Below are 23,851 nucleotides of genomic sequence, written 5' to 3' on the forward strand. Positions count from 1 at the left end.
TTATTGATTTTGACGGCACACCCTTTCTATTATGTGGCATTACTGAATTCTTCGTGAATAACTGTTACTGACTAAGATGGTTGCTACTTTTTTGAATAATTCATTTGAGCTGTCCTGTAGCAGGACAAAAAAGAAGAGCCAGATGGTGTCTAACCAGCAGAAAAAAATGCATATCTAGATAAAAAGGCCAAATTCTCAAACGATAACCCTCATGTTGTCTATAGGAAAGACAAGCGTGGGACAAGAAAAGGAGAAAGAACGAGAGTGTGTCACATTATATTGCTACATAGTGGAGTATTGTTTTAAGGTCTGAATAAATGATTTGGTAATGCATGTTAGAAAGAGATGTTGAATTCTCTTTGAAAATTATATAGTGCCAATACACATCGGCTTGCGCCAGTCGCTGGAGAGCCATCGAGCTGTCATGGACTACGGGATACAGCATCAGGCAGCAGCACCTGGCATAAGGCTTCGGCTGAGAGTATGAGAAGCCGCGGGGCACTGAAGGCTGTTGAGTTCAGGGAGCTGGCCAGCACAGCATGGTCGCGGGGACAGAAATGCATCCCTGTCCCTGCTTCTGATCATGCTGTCATTTCATTTCATGAGAAGAAAAATGTCTGCTCCTGTAATTGGTACATTTTTATCGGAGTTTTTTGTTCTTTTCTTCCTTTGCCACTTCATTTGCTGCAACACTTTCAGACTTAGTGGGCAGGGGAGCTAGCTGTGAATGACTGAGTGGTATGTCCTCAAGTGAGCAATAATAAGAGCAGTCTCCCACATTCGCAGGGATGGGTCTCTGCTTTATTGTTCTCTACTCTGCTGCACTCCTGAAGGGATCTGATCAGGCAGTTACAAGTGAGGGGATAAGAGGTGAGACCATAGAACAGATCACCAGCAGAAAACAAATGTGTGAACAAAATATGAAGGAGGCTTTTACACTCAACTGGCAAGAAATCCATTAAGTGACATAATGACATGCTGCCAAGGTGATGACACACTGTCCTGTTGAAACAGGCAATAGTTTGAAGGGGTGGAAACTATAGTGTGGGATAGCACAGACAGGCTCAGGTAATGATAAACTTTATTTTAACTAGAATGCATGTTCAAAGTAGAAGAGAGACTTCCAACAACATGCAATGAAGTACATACTTTATATGTATTTTTAAAATACATGTATTTTTAAATGTACATTTACATGTAATATGCATTTTTAAATGCCTTAAAATATTTAGAACTGCTTCTAGGGTGTATTTATAAGCAACAACATATCATCTCTACAAAGACTAAAGTTCCAGAAAGAGACATTTCTTATTACCTGTTTTCACGGTCCTTTCCTTCTTTAAGGAATTAAAGTTAAATCTCAGTTTTTTTATGGCAAGAGCCTTTGAATATACTTGTAGATATGTTCCATTCATTCATTTATTCAATAAATACATATTAATGACTTTTATGTACCAAGCATTAGGGACACAACAATAAAGAGATATGCCCCCTGCCTTTTGTCTAGTAGAATAACATGTTAATATTTATCAAATACTTCCATAATAGGGTTTTACATGCACAATCTTATGCAGCCTTTATAATAGTGCTAAGAGATGGACATATAGTCCATATTTTATACATGAGGAAAATTATGGTCAAAGAGGTTGGGTAACTTACCCAAAGCTGCAAGCTAAAGAGGGTGTGAACCAGGGTGTGCCAGGGTGGCTCAGCAGGCAGAGTTCTCGCCTGCCATGCCAGAGACCCGGGTTCGATTCCCGTTGCCTGCCCACGCAAAAAAAAAAAAAAAAAAAAAATCAAACAAAATCTGGCTTAACTCTCCTGCAGTCTCTTGACTATGCCTTGGCATAAGTTTTTACATACTCTGGTTGTTATCTGAGGAGGAAATGTTAAATAACATCCAAGACCATGACAATTCATTTGTATTTTATTTTCAATTTACTGAATTTATTTACATTGTATGGACATACCTAAGCTTCCTTTACACCTGCAACTGTTTCTTTTCTAGACCACCTACAAAGTCACTGAGGTGAACAAGCAAAAATTTCACTGCCATAGGGCAGCCAAGTTAGAAGTCTGAAAGAAACTTACCTAGGAATGGTCCTTCATTTTTCGCTTCTATCTACCTGTTTCTTTTTTCACTGTTCAGTCCTGCGTCCTCTTCACTTAACTGCGGTAGGATGCCTTGCTCTTAAGTTTGAATATCTGCAAGATCACTTAGACTTCTCAAAATATAGAGGTTTGTTAATAGATATTTTAGAACTATTTAAAATGCAATAGTTACTGCCATTGAACTTCTTATGCTTTATATGTTTTTACATATTTCATCTCAGTCAATCATTTAAAAAATAATTGATTGACACCAGTTTTGGCATAGTGTACCAATTTGTGGAATTAGAACAGGCCAAGAAAATGCTCAAATGCATATTTTTATGACAAACTTTAGAAAGACATAACCAATGTGTGAAAGATTTCAAAAATTTTCACTAAGGTATGTATTTAGGTACCGATTCTACTGTATTTTATTGAAATAAAAAGGTGAGAAGTCCTTCCACAGGTCTTATGTTGAGTTTCCTGCCTCATGAAGGGCATTCCTTAAAATGGTATAGACAGATGGACAGCTCTCAGCCCTTCAGATATTTCCAAGACAAAGAAATTAGCCACCACTTAATCCTGGCATTTTTAAAATAATCTTTTGAAAATTTCCTTTCCCAGAGATACTCTCATTATTTCCTGTTGCTAATTTGACCTGTTACCCCTATGCTTTCTTTGAGAATTCAAATAAACTTTTTCTAGAAATAAATGATTTATTCAGAGCAGAATAATCTGTATACCAAAAGGGAAAAATATGATTATCCTGGTTTCATGCATTACAGTAAACACTTATTTTCAGCCTCTGCAAAGGGTGAGGATCCTTGTACATCAGTTATATGTTTCAAAAATATACAGTAACCCATTTTTCTTTAATATGCTAGTACTGCACAGGCAATCACTAGCATTTTTTGTTATTGTTCTCAATAATGCTTAAATATATTTATATGTTGAACATTAAAGCAGTAGGTATTTTCCTTTCAGAAATGTTTTTGAACTCTATCTTGATTGATGGTTTGCATTTAATGCTATGTCATGAGCTTGTTCAAGTTACTATTTATTTATTGAAACAAGATTTAATGTCTTTTCACATTGGAATGCCTATTATATCCATTATATCTCCACCGAAGAACTCTGTTCCGAAAAACGTGGTACAGGTTGTTTTCATAAAGTCAGAAGCCCTTGGGTTCCAAAACCATCAAATGACCTACATCTAAGGGCCCAGAACCCCCCCTGTAATGCCCTGCCCACCATGGTTAGGGGCAGGCCTGGTCCTACCATGCTGTTTTACAATGATTTTAATTTAAATGATTAAAACTTTTCTAGTTTAATAGCACATAGGACTCAAATAACAATCTCATTGCATTGACTTGTGAACATATGGGTTCTCACTGATCTGTGAATTCCTTACGAACAAGAAAACCATGTCATTCCTTTTAATTCCTCTTATCTACCTGCCTGATCAGAGAGGCAGTTTTACCAGGAAGATAATGAAGCTTACCTTGTGAGGCCCCTACCTTCTATAAAGCTCTTCCAAGGTCCCAGGTGGGGCCTCAGTAATCACATGGTCATAAGTTTTTGCAAAATTTGTATAAGCAAGATATTTTAATTAGACCATTGCATACCTCTGCAGCTAAGTTATTACTTGTCATTTGGTAGCTTTTTCTCAAAGAGATATTTCCAACTTTTAAAGGTGAGGCCCCACAATATCTAGATTTGTCCATTAAGATGCATAACAGGCAATATTTACATTTTGCTGAGTGAAAACACAAAAGAGGTGAATGGGGGAAGAGAAATTAATACATTATTAATCAATTCTTTTTAAATTTTAAAATTAACATTTTTGGTAAGAAATTTTCACAAGCCACCAATAGATGTAACTAAAGAGTTACTTTTATATAATGTCTTTGAGTTGACAAGGCTCTATACAAACATATTTTTATTTCTCTTTATACCGGCCCTCTAAGTATATTTAATCTTCAGCTAAAATTATTAATATTGAAATGTGTAGGACAGCACTATTTGTTAAAAAATAAAGATGGCTATTAATAAATTTAATTGTTGAAGAAGAAAAAGCAAATAAACAACAAGTAAGTTATTTGCTTCTGATCACACTGTGTCACTGCTGGGATGGTAGCTGAACTTCTCTGACTCCAACTCTTCTCTTCGTTACAATATGTTGTTTACAGATGGGACAGATGCATTGAAATAAACTAAAATTTATTCTCTATATAAGGAATATCAAATAGAATTGATAATGCTGTTAAATCCAAATGATAAAAAAAATTGCATTTTTCTTCCCTTGCATTTCCCTCCCTCCCTACCTTCTTGTCCTTTTCCTTCCCTTTCCTTCTTCTTCTTTTTTTTTTTTATTGATGCAGGTGTTTAGTATTATCCAGCTGCCATAAAGCTAAAGCTCCTTTAAAAATTGAACCTAATCTCTACTGAACAAAGATGAAAATGTGGTTGCTGGTCTGTCACCTTGTGATGATTTCTTTTACAATCTGTCTAGCAGGTGAGAAACACTATTTGCATATGTCATCATAATCAGTATATGTGTTCATTTCATGACTCTGATGTAGAAAGCTAGAATTAATGCTTTCTTTTGACACCATGGTCAGACAAGCAAATAAACATATTTTTGCTGACCTTATTTTCTTTTGATCTTTGCTTTTAATTAAAATGCTCGCTCGATTTGGTTTAGTCCATTTTGGAAATGTTTAAAAAGCAGATCTCTGGGTGGGGTGAGTGGAGCTGTGATATCCTTGGTTTGTAGCAGTTTTGATTTCTGGATTAAATACTCCCATTATGACCAATTTCAAACAAACAATTTGACATTTTGGATGTAAATTTGGAAACGATGTGCAACTTAGAGCATCCTTATATAGTATTCCACCATATGGGTATAGTAACTCAGTATGCTCTACTCAAGAGCATAAATAATAGTAAAATATAGTTAAAGAATTTGGCAATGATGGGTTTTAAGTATTTGTTACCTTTGCTCTTCATATAATTTATTTAATAGTATGATAATATAATTTAATCTTTAATAAAGGCTGTGTTTAACAACTGGTTCGCAAAATTCCTGAAAATTTAATAGTTGCTTCTTGAGATCACGCTTATTTTTAATTCAACAGCAGTTATGGGTTTATAGAAAAATCATGCATAAAATACAGGATTCCTATATACCATTCCACCATCAACGTCTTACATTGGTGTGGAACATTTGTTACAATTGATGACAGCACATTTTTATAATCATACTATTAATTAAAGTGCATGGTTTAACTTAGGGCTCAGTGTTCGTGTAATGGAGTTCCATGGATTTCTTTTAAAAAATTTATTCTATTACCATATAAGCAATCTAAGGTTTCCTCCTTTACTTATAGTCAGATATGTATTTCAGTGCCATGCATTGCCTTCACAGTATTGTACTACCATCACCACCATCCATTATGAAAATGTTTCCCTCACTCCAAATAGGAACCCTGTGCATTATAAGCCTTCACCACCCATTCTCTATCCCTCCCTGTACCCTGGTCACCTATAATTTAGATTCTGACTCTTTGAGTTTTGTTATTCTGATTGTTTCAAATCAGCCAGCACACTCTTAAAATAGTATGAACTGTTCACTCATTTACTCAATCTTATAGAAAACAATGGTTAAGATAATCTACAGTGTAGGGGTATTAAGAATAACAAAACAGTTTTGATTGTGCACTAATTTCAGGATGCATATTAGATTTCTATCTTTCTTAATAGTATAGAGAATTCAGAGATATTTCCTACAAACAGAGATGCATCGTATTTTTATCTGAAAGTAGCATGTTTTCTAGCAATCAGTTTTTCTAGGAACTTCATCTCAATTGCTTCAACTCAATACAGTTGCTAAGTTTCCATTATGTTCAAGGTATTGAAGTTCTAATCCTTTCATATATCAAAACCCATTGATCACCTCAACAAAGAACCTAATAGGCATTCTATTCTATCCTATTTCTGGTTAATTATTAGCTTTAAGGAAATTTTAAAGTGGGCAATTTTGGGTAAAATATATCACATGACTCCAGAGCCCAATAGAAGATAATAGTTTCATTAGTTCTTAAGAATTTTAATGACATTGAAAAATATTTCTTTTATGACTACAGTAATTGATTGTATATATACATAATATCAAGTACATTTTTATGGCTATTGTGATTAATTGTAATAAACAAAACTAGTCTTATTAGTAGTGAAAATTACTATTAATTCTTTTGACAATTTTTAGTTCCACAGCTATAAATTACAAAGATGAGAAGTAAGCATATTACCTGCAAAGATGTGATGATAGTTCAACCTTAAAAGTAAAGAGCAAGCAATCTCATTTCATTACCTATCATCACATTTATTTATTTGAATAATGTTTGCAACCACAGTTCAAAGAGCTGTTTTGGGGTCAAAATTGTTTTTCCTTTTATTTTTAGAGCTTTCATGGCACAGAAGATATGGTCATGGAGGTAAGTTGACTGAAAGTGTAAACCTTTAAATAGCTTTTTTATAACTGAATCATATTCCACCTCTGGTTTAGTCTATTAACTCTCTAACCTTAAAAGGCAGATGTTAATTGCAGCCCAGTTGAAAAATTTATAAGATGGTTCTTCTGAGATTGTAAAGGATCTTGTTTGTTTGACTGCCAAGATGAATGAATGAATACTTCACAAGCCGATATCCTATTATAGGATTGTAGCAGATGGAAAACATTCATCAAATGTGGCCCGCATTGTTTATTTATTATTTCCTGCATGCTCTTTAATAATCTTATCTACTAAGTTTTGAAGCAGTGTTTCAAATATTACAAACAATTAACTTATTTTCAAAAACCTCTGAACTGAAGAGAGAGATCTAAAGTTAATAATTTTGGATCCTTTAAGATTAAAAGGTGTTGTACTTTTAATTGTTTGACTTATTGAATAGAATGAACAATTCTGATCTTGAGATTGCACTCCAACCAAGGGAACAATTCTTGCCAGAAATAGCGGCACCATGGTTTACTGGATCGAATACAGAATCGAGAGTCAGAGAATTGGCATCATCAGCTTGGCACTCATTAGCCGTATGATCTTGTGTAAATTATTAAACTTCTATAAGCCTTCATTTTACAATATATGCAAATCAGAATTGCTATGAGAACTAAGAAAAAAGTGAATAATCAGAGTAACTGACATTGTAGGTGGCTCAAAGAACATGAAAAATTGGTAATCTCTAAAAGCTACTTCCTAGTAGTAGAAGAAGAGAAAATTCAGAGGAAACAGTGAGAAACAGTGCTGTACCTTGCATGCCAGATAATAGGGTCAGAAGAGGTTCCTCTTGTGGGTGAGTATCAGGATTAAGGGAAAGAAAATTCCTAACCTTATTTCCACTGAAGCCATTTTTGTGTCCACCTTGTGAGTTGAGAATCACTATATGTACACTATATAAAGACTAGTAAGATATGTTCCTTAACTTTAAGAATCTTACCAGAATAAGATAACTAAGTAGATAATTTCATTAGTTCAGTGCTCCAGCAATTGTACCCCCATCAGTTTCTCCCTCTTTCTTACATTATACCAATCAGCATGCAAATATTCTATAATTTCTCTCATTAAAAAACCCTACAGCTAATGCCCTATTTGTCTATTCTTCTTTATAGCATTATAACTAATAAATATATACAAATAAAAAAAATAGCCCATGCTTGCTATCTTCAGTTCCCTGATTCTTATTATCCTTTGACCTATTGCAATCAGGCTTTCACAACATCACTCAACCAAAACTTCCTTGTCTGTATCACCAGGGACATATGCACTGTTAACCTGATGCTCACCTCTCAGGCATCCTACTTGACATGTCTGCGGTAGTCTGAAGTTCTAGGTATCACTGATAAACATAACAACATTGACAGGTAAAGAGGGATTTGGTCTTATGTCTCTTTTTAAAAATAAGGAGAACTTTCCCAGAAACTTCTCAGTACATCTCCAAACATCTCAATGTCCAAAATTGGGTCACATGCTTACTACCAAAGCCATCATTGACAAGAGTAATGGAATGAATATTAGTCCTTCGTTCTGAGTCATATAAGGAGGGGCCAACCCCTGAAGAAGTATAAGCTTGGCCAGGAAGGTAGAAGGGGAGAACAGACATTGATTAGCCAATCAACATAATTTAGATGAATTGAAATTGAGATTTTCCCCACTTATAAATGAAAGCGTTCTAGCCAATATACTGTTCAGCATGTGCAGTGGTTTATTTTTTATTATGTTTTGGACAGTACTCTTAATATCCTAGCTGACTTAGTTTTTAAATAATACATGTACTAAAACATTCAATAAGCGTTGTTAGTTTAAAAGTAAAATATTACAAGGTTTGTAACACAACTAGCATAACCAATCCTACTCTTGCCCATTCCTTTTAAAATTTCTTTTTTCATTTTTGAGATTCTGTGACTTTAGCTTTTTATCCTTTAAATGAAAGAGAATGAATAAACTAAGTTGTACAGAGCCAATCTGTAAGGTTCAGCTTTTTGTGACTAGCCCATTCCTTTGAGAATAAATATGCTGCAGCTATTTCAGGAATAACTTTCAATCAAGGTTAACCTAGAATGAAAATCATCTTCTCAATTCTTTTGTAATTCAGTGAGAAACATCTTCTCAATTCTTTTGTAATTCAGTGAGAAATAGCATAAAGTGAGGAAAAGAAAGAGCAGTATAAAATTTATTCTATAAGAATTAGAATCCAAAATAATCTACACTTTTTGCATTTAGGATTATAATATGGCTTTAATTTATGAGGCTGAAATCTGAAAAAAAATATCAAAAACCTCTTCATTGTTTGGCTATATGGAAGGCAGATATGGAATTTCTCCTGTCTTTGCAGAATTTACACCCTAATTTCCCAGATATATTTTCAGTTAGACTCAGGTCAATTATTTGGCATTATTTTCAGCATATTTTTTTATTTGTAATTATGACTGGGATTTTGTAGCATTCAGTGGCTCCTCATTGTAATGTGGTTGTTCATAGCCCCATTAATTGAAATAGACCCCAGGTAACCTGAGACAGGACACATCCTAGAAGTAGGCCTACTAAATATTAAATCAGCTGGAGCATACTAAATATTGGGATGTGGTCAAGCATGCAGCGGCTGTGGGAAAGTGCCCAGCCAAATAAGAGAATCGAGTGTCTGGAGGGTGAACCTATAAGGCCATAGAAGCTGTTGCTATGAAGAGACACGATAGACTATGGGCAGGTGAAGCTGAGCAGAGGATAACTTAGTCCACTCAACATTTCGGCCAACCTGATCCTAGTCTTCATTCTACTAACTGATTTCCGCATGTTTTTGTGACCAATTCCCTAAATTGAGCCGCAGTAAATTGCTGCAATGTTACCTGTTTCCCGGGGTGCCATAGTTTTCAAAGCCCAAGCCCTAAATCCAGCATTCCTGTTCTCAGTGGGGAGAGGTTGACCATGACATCAGATGGCATATCATCTGGAAGAAATGTGCTTGAAGGCAATTTAAATGTTGCCTCATTTCGGGAATTCATTGCACTCTTGCACCCCACCTCTGTAACCCCGATATTACGATATTAGACTCTCTTCAAATGTTGATGTCGTTTTCTTTCCTAACAGATTTTTCCTAAGACTGTTCTTACAACATACTCATGTAAAATTATGTTTAATAGCTAACAGATTGAGATGACATGATACAATGAGAAACAGAATTTGTTTTAAAATGGATAAAAAATAACACTCAAGCACAATTATGCTTCCACAGTTTCCAGAAATAAACAGGGTAGCAAGATGACAGTGGACTCTCTCCACACAGTGAGACTTGAATTAATCACAGTTTAGAATGTACAAATGACTGATTATATTAATTGAAACACTGAGAGCAATACTGGAAAAGCAGCAGCTTTTGCTTGTCACTTATATCTGTAAATTTAACTGCAAATATTCATAAGTGATTTATGTTGGTTTCTCCTTTATCTTCGTGATCAAATTTAAGATAGTCACCCCAAAATGAATTTGCATTATGAATAAGTTAAATGGAAGACTGATGTGAAGTGTTAAATCCTAAATAAACTTGAGGAGTCATTTATTATTTTGTCCTAATTTTAAAAAAGAATCGATTGAGTAAGGAAAAGTGCATGTATTTTTAAAATATCTTGGTTTTTATTTTTAGTATAATATCTGTTTCTTGCTTCGTGTGCTCTTTAGCCTTCCCCCCAAAAAAACTCCCCAGTATCTAAATTTTCATCCAATTATTTCTATAAAAAAGTATTAGATGGCTGTATTTTCTTTTTCAAGAGGTTGATGTTTGTGTTAATGGATCCTTTGCTGAGCCCTGCATTCTATTATCTTAAAAATTCTTCTTTTCTCTTTATCTGAGTGTCCCAGTTGAGTTTTAACAGGGTGATGAGCTCAGGCGTTTCCTTTAAAGAATTATGAGGTTCTCATTTAGGGGTTCACACTGAGCATGGCAATGTAATACAAATGCTGTTTTGAGTAACTGATCATTGATGGGGCCAAATATGTTCCCCAAATAAAATGTGCAGAATAACTGCTAAATCACCAATAGAGTGCGTTATTTTATTCATGTTTGAACATTTTAGGAAGGTGAAAAACATATATTTACAAAATAATACCAGACACACCAACATGATGTAAAATGTGTCCTTTTTTGCTTTTTGACCTAAGACATGGGAAAAGGGAATTATCTTAATATATTATATAGTATAAGATATCACGTTTTCTCAATGTGAAACATGATTTAAACATTTGGTTGAAAAAATTAGCTTCATAATTTTTATCCTTAAGTGTTTTACCATCCTTATAAAGTACAAATGGAAGTGGAATATTAGGAAATATGTGTATATAATTTGTCAAAAATATTTATTGAGACTATACACAGTATAGAGCACTGATATTATCCAGTTTGGCCTAAAAACTTCACCCAGCAAGTATTCAATGTAATTTGAAAGATTGTCTATCAATAATTATAGCTGCATCATTGTTAGTATGTGGCATTTCTTAACAGTGGAAATGTCCATGGCTGGAATCTTTTCTTGAAAAAGTGTAACTTCTTTTTTAATACATGTTAGCAAGATGACAAAACTACTTAAATTTTATGCTCGGTTTTTAAAAGCTGACTAATTTTAATTTCAGAAGCATACACCTTAAAATAAAAACACATAATATCAAAAGAGATATTCAAGCCTATGCTTTTAATTAAAATATGCAAATCTATGAGCTAGTCTTTATATAGAAGTATGCTTATGTGAATCTGTCTGATATATTTGAAAGCACCATATAGTATGTTAAATAATCAAGGTAATCCTGAATGAACTTAACTCGCTTTACTTCCAAATGATAAAAATTATTCCTTTCTGGAACCTAATGAAATTTTAAATTAAGTAAAAAAATCAGGATTATGCCCATCCCTTAATTGGCACTGCTAGAAGGCATTATAGAAGCAGATGCTAGCCAGACCTGGATGTCTATTTCTATATTGGATATGTGATAATATTGTCTTTATCTAATGCAAACCTGTACCTATTGAGCTCCCAGAATTTGAACTTAATGAAGTCATATGCAATCACTATAATATTCCCTTTTATTGAAAGAGACATATTTAGTTTGTTGAAATTCTCTCCAATTTGCTGCTTGTGGAATACAAGTTAGAGAAGACTCAAAGGAAAACTTCTAACCTCAGGGACCTGAGATTCTGTTAATAGTATCTTTCACAAAGCAGAAGATTTTAAAGTTTAGCAAAGCACAATTTATCCTTTTTTTTTTTTCATGGAGCATGGTTTTACTGTCGTATCTAAAAATGCATTGCTGCGGTACAAGGGTAGTTCAGTGGTAGAATTCTCTCCTGCCATGCAGGAGATCCATGTTTGACTCCTGGCCCATACACTTCCAAATAAAAAAAAATTCAACAAATGGTGCTGCAATAATGGGATAGTCACATAGGAAAAGAATGGAAGGCAACTTCCACCAAACAGCATGCAAAAAAAAAAAAAAAAATGCATTGCCATATCCAAGGTCAGAATGAAGTCATTGATTGAACTAAGGACACCTAATATGTATAGTTAATTAAAGTGTAGCCCATGTGATGATCATCTAAAATTTTTACCCAACCTTTGATGTAGGAAATGGAAGCTCAAGGTCCAATCCTGTGAAGACCAGTAGTCTTCTGTTTAAATTATATGCATAACTGCTTCAAACATTGATTTTTCCTTAAATCTGATGATCTTGTCTGTTGGTGATAATAATCATGACATCATCATCATAAGGCTTATCATATAAGTAGAGTTTTCTTAGAATTTATTTATAAACTTTGCATTCCTCAAAATCAAGTTTATTTTTGGTCTTCTACATATTTAATCTATTTAGTATTTTTAAAAGAAATTGTTTGACAAATTCACATTAAAATCATCATTCACCAGGGGGTAGAATGGATAAAAGTCATTTGCTTTCAAGAAAATAATCCATGTATACTGATAGAAGTGTATTTCTCTTAATATGGCTAGAAGTTGTCTTTTTAAGCATTTCATTTGAAATGAGAAGGAACAACAGTATCTCCAGGTCAGCAGGTGTTACTGAATTGCTCCTGTCAGAAAAGCTGTGCATTTGGGAGAGACTCAAGGAAGATTTTAGGAAGTTGTCCAAGTGGGAAGGAAAACAGCATATGCCTCTTAGATAAGTCCAAGGTCATTTCTTTCCGATATTGGAAAATGTACAACCTACATACAAAATAAAGATCTCTAAGTTCTCAGGGATGTGGGATTCATTCTTCATTTTTTCCTGATGTGCTATTTACATCCCAAAAGACCAGAAAATATTGGGCATCATCAAGAAAAGTATTGGCAGCAAAGTAGAAAACATCACATGTATTTCTGTTTTGCACACCTTCAAGGAGGACGTGGAGGTAGAGGCAACCCAGAGCTGGACATTAAAAATCATTCACAGAAAACTCCTGTGAGCACCTCATACTTGTGATGTTATTTATGGGTGTAATAAGCTCATGGGGTCTTTTAGGCCATGAACTCCTATTCCTTTCTTCTTTGAAAGAAGAAGCAAGTGTTTACCGACAACAAATATCTTGCATAAAACAACAGCTAGAAAATTGCATTGCTGGGCTGAATTTCAGTTCTTCTGCTTTTTCTGATTCCCATCCAGCGATTTACCTGCTATCTGAAATCATTTTCCTGTGGAACTATGTTTAAGGAATGTGACTAAGGTCTATAAACTCTAGAAAGTCAATTTCAAAAAGTTCTAATGAGGCATCTTCCTTTGAAACATTTTCGATCAGTTTTGGGAAATGAATGCTTCATACTGAGAAAAATTAACTTGTGGATATCAATATCACTTCATGTAGATCAAATATGCATTGAGTGAAAAAAATAACACAAAACTAATAATACTGAAGCTACAAGAGTGACTAAAACATGGAGTCTGGCTTTTAGAAGCTTCATGATTAAATTATATTTAAATTTAATATAAATTTAAATATAAATTAATATAAATTAAATTTAAAAGGATTGACAAATTCATAAACATATTGACAAAATCAGAGTTTATTGAGAGCTGACTAGAGTCTGGGACACAAATAAATATCCCGAATGCATTATCTCAAAATAATTTTCACAGTAGCCCTATAAGGTACAGTCTATTATTATCCACATTTTATAAATGGGGATATTGTGGCTTGGAGAGAGTAAATAATTTTTCCAAAGGCACACTGCTAAACCATGCTGAGGCAAGGTTTAAATAATGACATGATGAAATGGTGTGTTAAAGGAAGTTAAATAATACTTTTAATGTATTTTATACCAATCTAGATTTCAATAGCTTTGTAATTTTGTTTCTTTTATAGTTCTAGATGTTTCTGAGTAACAGGGCTGATCATAGGTTTAGAAAAAATAAACAAGAACCGAACCAGGAAAGGGATTAATTTCCCCACAGCATCTGAAACTCATTTCTTTGTTTTCTTATTCAACAATTGTTAGGCACGTATTGTGCCCCAGACTGCTATACAGCTAGCTAGGAGAGTAGTGTATAGAGACAAAACACATGGCAGCCCATCCCGAAGCATTTGCAACCTAGGAGAAGAGAAGGTTGTAACAATAATCACACCAGGTGCATGAAGTGCCATCACTTGTATAGGGAGTTATGGGAACACAGCAAAGGGCCAATTACATCTGTGAGGTGTGAGAGGTGGCTTCCTTAAGGAGCTAACTCTGTGGTTAGGTAAAAAAATTCTAGAAAGAGGAAAAGCATGTGCAAAGGGTCAGAAGCACAAATACATACTGGTGTGAGGAGCTATGAATACTTAAGCATGATTGAAACACATGATTAAAGCATTTTGGGAAAATGATTGGAGATGCATAGAAGACAATTTTGAATGAAGAACCTGAAAGCTTCCCTCAAAGTTATGGAGGAAAATAGGTTTGTTTTGAAGAAAATTTTAGATTCTGTGTTTTTGACAATTTTCAAGTAATTTTTTTCAATGTGTCCGACTTTTCTTTGATGTATAAAACAGCACAGTATAAAATAAATTCATTTTATCTCCTAGTTTCTGAGGAAGACAAAGGATTTGGACCAATTTTTGAAGAACAGCCAATCAACACTGTTTATCCAGAGGAATCACCAGAAGGAAAAGTTTCACTAAACTGTAGGGCACGAGCCAGCCCTTTCCCAGTTTACAAGTAATGTACCTCAGTGTTCTTTTCAGAATGGGGGATTGAACTACAGCTATCAGATGAAACATCTGTGACCACACATCTGGAGGGTAAAGCTAAAGTACAGAGCTTTCTACAAATTCCATGGGTATTAACAAAAATGTCCATTTAGCCATTAATAAAACTAAATAGATAACCTGTTTTCTCTTGAATACATGCAAATAATTCACTTAATAATTCCTGCATAGATATAGATAATGCCAGTGGCATCTGCATTATCCATTAAAAATTATCTAATTGAGACCATGTTATTAAGGAGGCAAATGGTTGCATGAAATTCATGTGCAATTTAAATATAAAATGTTCTTGTATACATTGGCCTGTATAACTCACACTTAGAGATGATGAATAATGTACATTATGAATATTAATTCATAGTTTTGTGAATATTTCCTAGTAACTATATTTGCATAGCTTGCATCAATTATTCTGGAAAGCATCACCTTTTCAATTCAATAGTCTCAAAAATATATTCCAGACAGTACAGAACTTTTTAGACCCTTCTTCATGCATGGCAATCTATAGCAACCTATCCTTACATGTTGACATAACCAAAAATAACTTTATAAAAAGAATCATGTGGTTTCCTCCTTCCAGTAGTTCAGAAAAATTTCTTATCTGATGAAAAACATGTGATTAAAAAATTAATCAAATGCCAATGGATTTGAATCTCACCTGTGAAATAACTCCATGAAGACAAAGCAAATGATTGATGGGGAAATTGGTGCTCTCACATGTCAGTGTCACCTGATTTAATTGAAGGTTGTCACTCAATAAGGTTGCTTTAATAGATTTCCTTTTTCCTGGATAGACAATAAAAATTCCCGTCATGATAAAGATGTTAACAAAGAGAGACTTCCCACCCACCCCCTACTGAATTCTAATTGTACTCATCTCTCTTGCCTCTGGCTATAATTACAAAATAATGTCTTAGAACAAAATACAAATTTGGATACAAAATCACCATCCCTTTGTAATTATTTTTGTTGTTTCAATTTCATGCATGGGAGTGCAATATAGGTAGATATTTTATACACATAGCACATCTATCCTAAATATATTTGACGGACTAGACTTATTTCTATCCCGAAGGCATGCATTATGACAGCCCATGCACAAAGTCATGAGCATGGAATCATATAATCAATAGGGGTTGTAGAAGATATATAATACAAGCACATGATTTTACAGGAGAGGAAGCTGAGTCCTGAATAAGTCAATTGGTTGCTAAAGAGCTAGTAAATCAGAGATCCCAAGATTGAAACTCTGAAACTTCCAAGGAACATAGAATCTTTTCATTGTGTATCTATCTAGATAGTTTGATAGAATCTCAAAACCTGTTTCAGTGATGCTTATTCTGTGACTCTATGTCTTTGACATCCATACATGGATCCTTGGCAAATCACTTTCCTGTCTGGAATGGAGGCAACAGAAAAGAAGGGGTTATTTTCAGATGGTGTTCCAGGAACATGGACAGCACTGAGCCTCTCCTTGCCTTGCCCTTTTCCTCTGCAAAGACAATAAGCAAAGTTTCTCTCAGCAAATACATTACCTAATGCTTCCCACAGCTTTCACCAGCACTGAAGCTCCCAGGGCACTTTTGGCTTGACTAGCCACACAATCATGTAGAAAGCTGGAGGAAAGAAGTAGATGCTTCCTCCTTATGAAGGCAGCCTGCTTTTGACAGCAAAAGAATTCATCTTGTGATCAGCTTGACTGAAGGAAAAGAACCCTTGAAGTTTTTAATATTCCCTTAATATTCCGGACAAGTCATACTAACCTTGGTAATCATGCAATTTGTCATTCAGCCAGTGGTTTTATATTTGAAGCATGTTCTGTGATAATTTTTTATTCATGGCAATATCTTGAGGGGCACATCAGGGAACTTGACTTTATCAGCCTTGATGCTACGCCTCTCCCTTTATCTTTCCCCATCCCTGAAGTAACAAGAACGACAGTGAAAACTGTATTTAAGGCAGTGTGAAAGGGATTATGAGAATCATGAATGTTTCTGAAATAATACCAGTGAACTTACCCTGACACAGTAAAACTGAATCATTATATGACACCAAAAGCAGAATTAGATCATTTGGGAGGAAATTAGGGCAATAAAAGGAAAATTGGAGGGCAGGCCACGGTGGCTCAGCTGGCAGAGTTCTCGCCTGCCATGCCTTAGACCTGGGTTCGATTCCCAGTACCTACCCATGCAAAAAGAAAAAAGAAAAGAAAATTGGAGTCAACACAATAGGAAAAAATATATATATATATATTTATGTATGCCAACATTCGGAACTGTCCAGCAAGGCAACCCTCTACCTTGACACGAGCTGGAGCTAGACCTTCATCGTTCAGGCAGGGACAATACGCCCATCATTTGTGATTAGAGGAAGAATTTGTTCTTTAGGTTGGAATTTGGTAGGTTTTAGAAATGTAAAATTACACAGTTGTCTATGCTTTCTTTTAAATGATCTCCTACTCAGAAAAATTAAACTGAAAATGTTCCGATTGACTTTGATTTCATAAAGTATATTCTAAAACCTTTGGCAAGAGTTTTACCCTAATCAGAAATGTGCCAAGCAATGAAGGAGGTGGTCACTAAACCACAGGCAACCATTCGACCACAACTCTTGACCTTGGCATTGTTGAGGACATGGAACCTTGAAGGGTAAACCCTGATCCAGAATGATTTTAAATTTCCTGAAGTGGTCATCTTAATGGGAAACTCTTTTCTATAGGCATTGTCATCACTTCACCCAGAAAGTCAGAGTCCAGTTTCTAGTCAGCTTATTCACAACACAATCCCCACAGAGTAAGGATTGATTCTCTGTGACACATCTCACCTATGTTGTCTTTGGGGTTGTGTGGTGGGGAAAATTCCTTTCACCAGTCATAATCCATGAATAATGAGAAAAGGCACAACTGACCACTAATTATAGGCTGTAGAGAGTCTGCTTCTACCAGTGTATCTGTGACTTGGAAACAGAAGGCCCGATTGACTCTCATTTCCATATTGTGTCATCGACCTCTAGTGGTCAAAATGTGCCATTTACTGAGCAGAATCCTGATTTCAATGAGTTTGTTTAGAAAAATTACTTTGATATTTAGTATCAGATACGGATACTAAATTTAATCTTATTTCTGCTAGGGAAATGCTTTTAAAATTTAATACATGTCTGCATGTATTTGCACCTAGTACATAGATGGCTATCATTTATAATCTATATATGTTTATTAGAAAAAAATATGGAACAAAACTCAATGAAAAATAAATTACTTCATGAAAAAAAGAGGAAATACTTCATGCCCTTTAACATTTACCTTTCTGTGCCTGAGCTAAATTATAAATCATAAGTCCAGAGACATAGAATTACAGGGAATGAAGGTATACCACTCTGAGTCATCTACTTATTCATTTGACTTCAGAGAGAACTGAACCCACATTATTTTAGATTGATGATAGCCCTGTACACTGTTTCCAGGCCTCTTGACCTTTGATTTGACATTTATTTCTTTTTCTCCTAGATGGAGAATGAATAATGGAGATATTGATCTGACAAGTGATCGGTACAGTATGGTAGGAGGAAATCTTGTGATCAACAACCCTGACAAACAGAAAGATGCTGGAATATACTACTGTTTAGCATCAAATAACTATGGGATGGTCAGAAGCACCGAAGCAACCCTGAGCTTTGGATGTAAGTAATTGTTACTTTAAAAAGGTCAAGAGTATTTAGGTGAAGTACAAGTTCAATGTGTTTTAATTATTGGTAAAAATCTATACAAATTAGAGGACTAAATCTGTGATGGTCCACGCTTTTCAGCTTTTCTCTTCTATTAAAGTCTTCCTCCAAACACTCTCAGTGAAAGTGGACTCTCACCTCAATATTTCAACAAATTTTATGGAATGCTTTCTGTGTGGGATATTAAAGATGACACATTCTCTCTCCATATATAGATTGCAATTGGTAGGAGACAGATTATGTATACATGAAAGCTTTAAATTAACATTCAAGGATATTTAGATATCACTAAATGTTATTATAGTAGTTCAGCAAGAAATCAAGACAGACAGTGAGAGGAAGGGTCAATAGAGGAGGTAGGTATTAAAGCATAAGCAGGCCTTCACTGCATTGTGAAGAAAAAATTTCTAGAGAACAAAGTATCATGAGGAGTGTTACAAATGCACTTGACATGTGAGTGATGATGTTAGAAAATAAACCAAGGCCATGTCTGAAGGATCTTGAGTGGCTCCTAAAAGCTAACGTCAATGGAAGGACTACGCCGTACGTTCTCAAAGGAAGGTGCTATCACCCACAGGGGATGAAAATCAATTCCTGGCAGAAGAATACATCTTTGATATTATATCACAATGATTTGTGGGCCTCCAAATCTCAAATCTACCTAACAAAATTTTATTCCTTAGCATTTAATTTCTCTTGGTAGGAAAAGTAAATATCACTTAATTGATTAGAATGCAAACTAAATTAAAAATTTCCCTGTATGAAGGCAATAATGAAAAAGTTTGAGAAACATTGTGCTAAGCTAAAAAGTTAGGATTGTTCTAGAGGAAATGTATACACTGGGGGAGGGGTTGGATCAGATGATCTGCAGTATGATTTTTATGGGTTCACATGTAAATCTTTTGCAGAGTGGATTGTAGGATTAAAATGACGTGCTAAGGAGAACTCTATGGTACTGATTACCAGGAGGGAGTGAGTAATCAGATTAAATTAGTAAATTAGTATGGTGCTGGGGGTGCAAGGGTAGTTCGCTGCTAGAATTCTTGCCTGCCATGTGGGAGACCCGGGTTCGACTGCTGGCCCATGCACTTCCCAAATAAACAAGCAGACAAACAAATGAAAAATTCAAATCAAATAAAAATTCAACAAATGTTGCTGCAATAAGGTGCTGCTCATATGGAAAAAGAATGAAATGTGACACACACCCCCCCCCCCCCATACAGCATACAAAGAAAAAGAAATTAGTATGGTGCCATCAGGCATGTAAAGTTAGGCACAAACCTTGAAGAAAGACTTGACAGAATGCATTGTTCTGAAGGAAAGAAGACCATTAAATCGTTTTTTTTCTAGGAAAGTCTAGTTAAAGGGCAGAAATATTTTGCTCTTGTTAAAAATGGGATGTGAGGATGTAAAACAAATTTCATAGATGGGAGGAATCATTTAAGTGGTTGTTTCACACGGAGAGGTTATGGTGACGTTAAGTTATTCAAGTTGAAATGTGAAGTTGGCATTTGGGGATAGGAAATGGCACTCAAGTGAAACATCAGGACTGAGATAGAGATATGATGGGTCCTCTGAACAAAAGTAAAAATTAGAAGAGATGATTTTTCAGAGAAATACAGTATATTAAAGAAGTAAAAAAAGGATACTGATCACAGGAAAGGACCAAGAGGAGAGGCAGGACTCAAACGTTAGAGGCGTCAGTAAAAGAAATGAAAAATCAGTAAAAGAAATGAACATGTTTACTTTCTAACATTATCAAAATTTCTTCATACCCAATGAAAGAATCAAGCAAATTGAATTCAAAATAAGCAGAAAAGAGTGAAGGAAACGATAACTGAGGAAAACCCAGAATTCAGAAAGGAGGAAGACACTGGTGACCTTTAAGTTCCCCAACGAGGCTCTTGCCTGTTACCCTTATTCCTTTCCAACATCTGAGTCCCCCCTTGAGAGGGGAAATGCACCTTTCAAATGTGCCCATTCCTCTCACTCATCCTCCGTTACTCATTTTCTTTGATGTTGTCTAAGCCCGTTATCTTTGCAACCCTTATTGAGATCCTTCCTAAACCTGAAACAAAAATCTTGAGGATGCTGGAAATCTACTGGGTTGGCAAAATAACTAAGAGGGCTGCTGTCAAGATCCATAATCTTGGGGTGCCTGGTGATTCAGTGGTTAGAATGCCCGCCTTTCATGCGGGAGACCTGGGTTCAATTCCAGGACCATGCACCCTCCAAAAAGATCCATAAGCTTTGAGTTCCACCACAAAAGTCTTCCATAGTGTATGGAAGCCCCAGCGTGATAAAACGAGAAGCTGACTTTCATAAGTTTCACAAAGCTAAGTGAGAAGTACTATATCTCCAAAGTGAGTTAGCTGCTGAGCAGTAAAATTTAATGAACACCTCTCTGTCTTTTTTTTCCCATGGTTAGATCTTGATCCTTTCCCACCCGAGGACCGTCCTGAGGTCAGAGTGAAAGAAGGGAAAGGCATGGTACTTCTCTGCGATCCTCCGTACCATTATCCAGGTAAGTGTAATTCCTCTGTGACCAAAACATCTCTGAAATGAACTAGGCTAGTAGTTATTTTCTTAATAGTAATGGTACATCCATAATCAAACGGGACTCAGTATTTGCTTAAGCTTTTGAGGGATCACATTCCAGAGCTAAAAACTTTTCCTTTTGGGGCTAATTTCAAATTTCTGTCATCATTTTAGTTTTTAAACAATGTATATGTTTGATTATGTCCTCACCAAAGTTCCAGCTAGGAAAAAATACGATAGATTTTGTACAAATTATTACCGAAATAGAACAGTGCCAAGGAATTATATATAGTCATTTGGTTAGCAATTTAATATCTACATTATAACATGAACTGTAATTAAACACAAGAAAGAGATAGAGACATAATAAATTATGAATCTCAAGGCGTACCATGAGATTTAACTGTAAGAATAATCATCCACTTTTAAGAAAAAAGGCTCTATTAATTAGCATCTGTTTACAGGATTCATTCAACCTTTGAGTATATGTTTTCTATAATCTGATATGACTAAAATAATCATCACCAATGCCCTAATATAAAAGATGAATCTTGATGTACTTTCATTAATTTTCACTTTTTATTTATTATATATCCTTTTGAAATAATATATGAAACTACTTTTTATGTTGAAAGAAAATAAATATTGTTCTGTATTTCTAATATTATATCATAAATTTGACTTTAAACATCTCCACAAGAATGAAACATGACTGCCTCTGTTGTAAATCATTATACGTGTAATTCATTAGTTTGGTACATGTACACACAAACACACACATATACATCTTTTCTGGTTGTAACAACTACCAGAAGAAAGACTATTATTGATAAATACAGGGGGAACTTATGAAGTCCAAAACGGTGTGAAATCTTTCTATGAGAGAATATTTTTCTTGAGGAACTGCCAAAACTATGAAAGAAATGCCGTCATCTCCATAGTGTTTCCCCCAAACAAAGTAAATTATCATCATAACCAATGATTCCATTTGACCGTATTCAACACTGAATGGGCTTCACACAAGCACTTACTCACTCAACAAATCTCTTCTGAGCACCTACTATGTGCCAGGCATTCTGTATGGCACAGGGATACATTAGTGAGAAAAACTCATAGAGATATTCTAGTGGGAGAGATAGACAATAAATAACAAAAATAGTTCAATGTAAAGCATGTTTAGATATTAATAGATAAGTGCTAGGAAGAAAAATAATGCAGGAAGAGGGAGAGAAAATATTGATGGGATGGTTGACATTTTAGAAAGTATTACCAAGAAGGAAACTTTGAAGAAAGCCTTGAAGGAAATGAAAGAGCTAACAATACAGGTATCTGAGGGAAAGGCATATGAGGCAGCTGATGCCACCAAGTCCAAGGGCTGCAGTGGGCTATGGAGTAAGACTGAAGAAGCCAGAGGGCTAGAATAGAGTGAATAAGGTAGAGCATGTAAGAAATGAAATCAGAGAAATCCAAGAGCTGTATCATGTAGGGCGTTGTAAGTCAGAGACATTATTTTGGCTTTTATTTTGAGTAAGATTTTCATTAGAGGGCTTTGAAAAGAGAAGTTACATGATATGACTTAAATTATAGAAAGATGCCTCTGGCTACCTGTTTACGACAGGACTGGGACAGGGGCAAGGGCGGAAGTAGGAGTTCAGTTACGAGGTATTGCAGTAATGTGGGCAGCATATGATGGACCAGGGTGGTGGCAGTGGAGGTGGGAAGTGATTACACTCTGAGTATACTTTGAAGGAAGAACCAAGTGGAGTCAACGATGGCATTGAAGCTCTTGTCATGAGCTCCTGAAAGAATGAAGCTGCTGTTACCTAGGTCAGGGGGGACAGGTGTGGGCATGTTAAGTGTGAAGTGTTTATTGCATTTCCAGAAGGAGTTGACAGTTCTATCTGTGGGTGCAGAGTTTAGGGACAAGTGCTAAACTAGAAATAGCAGTTTGTGAGACACTGTTATATAGATTATTATTAAAGCCGTGGGACTACCTGTGATCACCCAGGGAATTTATATAGATAGAAAGGGGAAGAGGTCTAAGGAACAGGCTTTGAGATTTACCTGATGCCAGTTTTGCTTGCACAGTCTTTATTGTATCTTAGCCACTGTGCTGAATGAAGCATTTCAAGGACTAAAAGAAGGGCTTACTTTCCCTATCTTGGTAGAAACTTGAAACCACTGACCCAAAAGAAACCTCTTTATCTTTGTTGAGACCTCTTTGTCCCAATAAGATACATAAGTTACGTGAAATAAAATCTAAGTTAGTCATTTAAATGACTCCATTTCTTCTAGCTCAGGAAATGCACAAGAGACTGGTTCATTAGCCAAGTGTCAGCATATTGGTTACAATGGAATGACTGGCACTTGCTTTTTGTTTCATGAGCATTCCTACTTCTTAGTTCATGAAGGAGAATAAATGACTAGATCAAAACAAACCAAGGTAATTGCAGAATTAGAAAATTAAAGGGCATATGTAAGAATGGATATATGTTTCAAAACCATGAGTTATGTATATGTGTGTGTGTGTACTATTTTACCATCCCCATGCCATAAATCCTCCTTCTTCCTAAATGCACATAAATTAAGGTTTTGTGCTTTGTGGCTTAGAACTTTTTTGGGTTGAGGGTGTGAAGGAATCTGTCTTTTGGTTCTGAAGCCCTTAGAATGTTATATATGCAACTATTTATAGTTGTCAAGTTCTAATGCTCTAGTTGGTGATCTG

At 35.3% G+C, this 23,851-nt stretch overlaps 1 protein-coding gene across 8 annotated transcripts in view; it reads left to right on the top strand.

Moving 5' to 3' along the window:
- Positions 1 to 23,851, top strand: part of CNTN1 (contactin 1) — a 420,382-nt gene that overhangs the window by 243,854 nt on the left and 152,677 nt on the right. For all 8 annotated transcript variants that reach the window (XM_077170576.1, XM_077170568.1, XM_077170574.1 and 5 more), the window contains 5 exons: positions 4,473 to 4,606; positions 6,555 to 6,587; positions 14,683 to 14,815; positions 18,371 to 18,543; positions 21,017 to 21,112. In XM_077170576.1, the coding sequence (XP_077026691.1) occupies positions 4,546 to 4,606; positions 6,555 to 6,587; positions 14,683 to 14,815; positions 18,371 to 18,543; positions 21,017 to 21,112 (496 nt within the window). In that variant the 5' untranslated portion in view covers positions 4,473 to 4,545. The remainder of the gene's footprint in view (positions 1 to 4,472; positions 4,607 to 6,554; positions 6,588 to 14,682; positions 14,816 to 18,370; positions 18,544 to 21,016; positions 21,113 to 23,851) is intronic.

Source organism: Tamandua tetradactyla, chromosome 7, assembly GCF_023851605.1.
Source record: "Tamandua tetradactyla isolate mTamTet1 chromosome 7, mTamTet1.pri, whole genome shotgun sequence".
Lineage (NCBI taxonomy): Eukaryota > Metazoa > Chordata > Mammalia > Pilosa > Myrmecophagidae > Tamandua > Tamandua tetradactyla.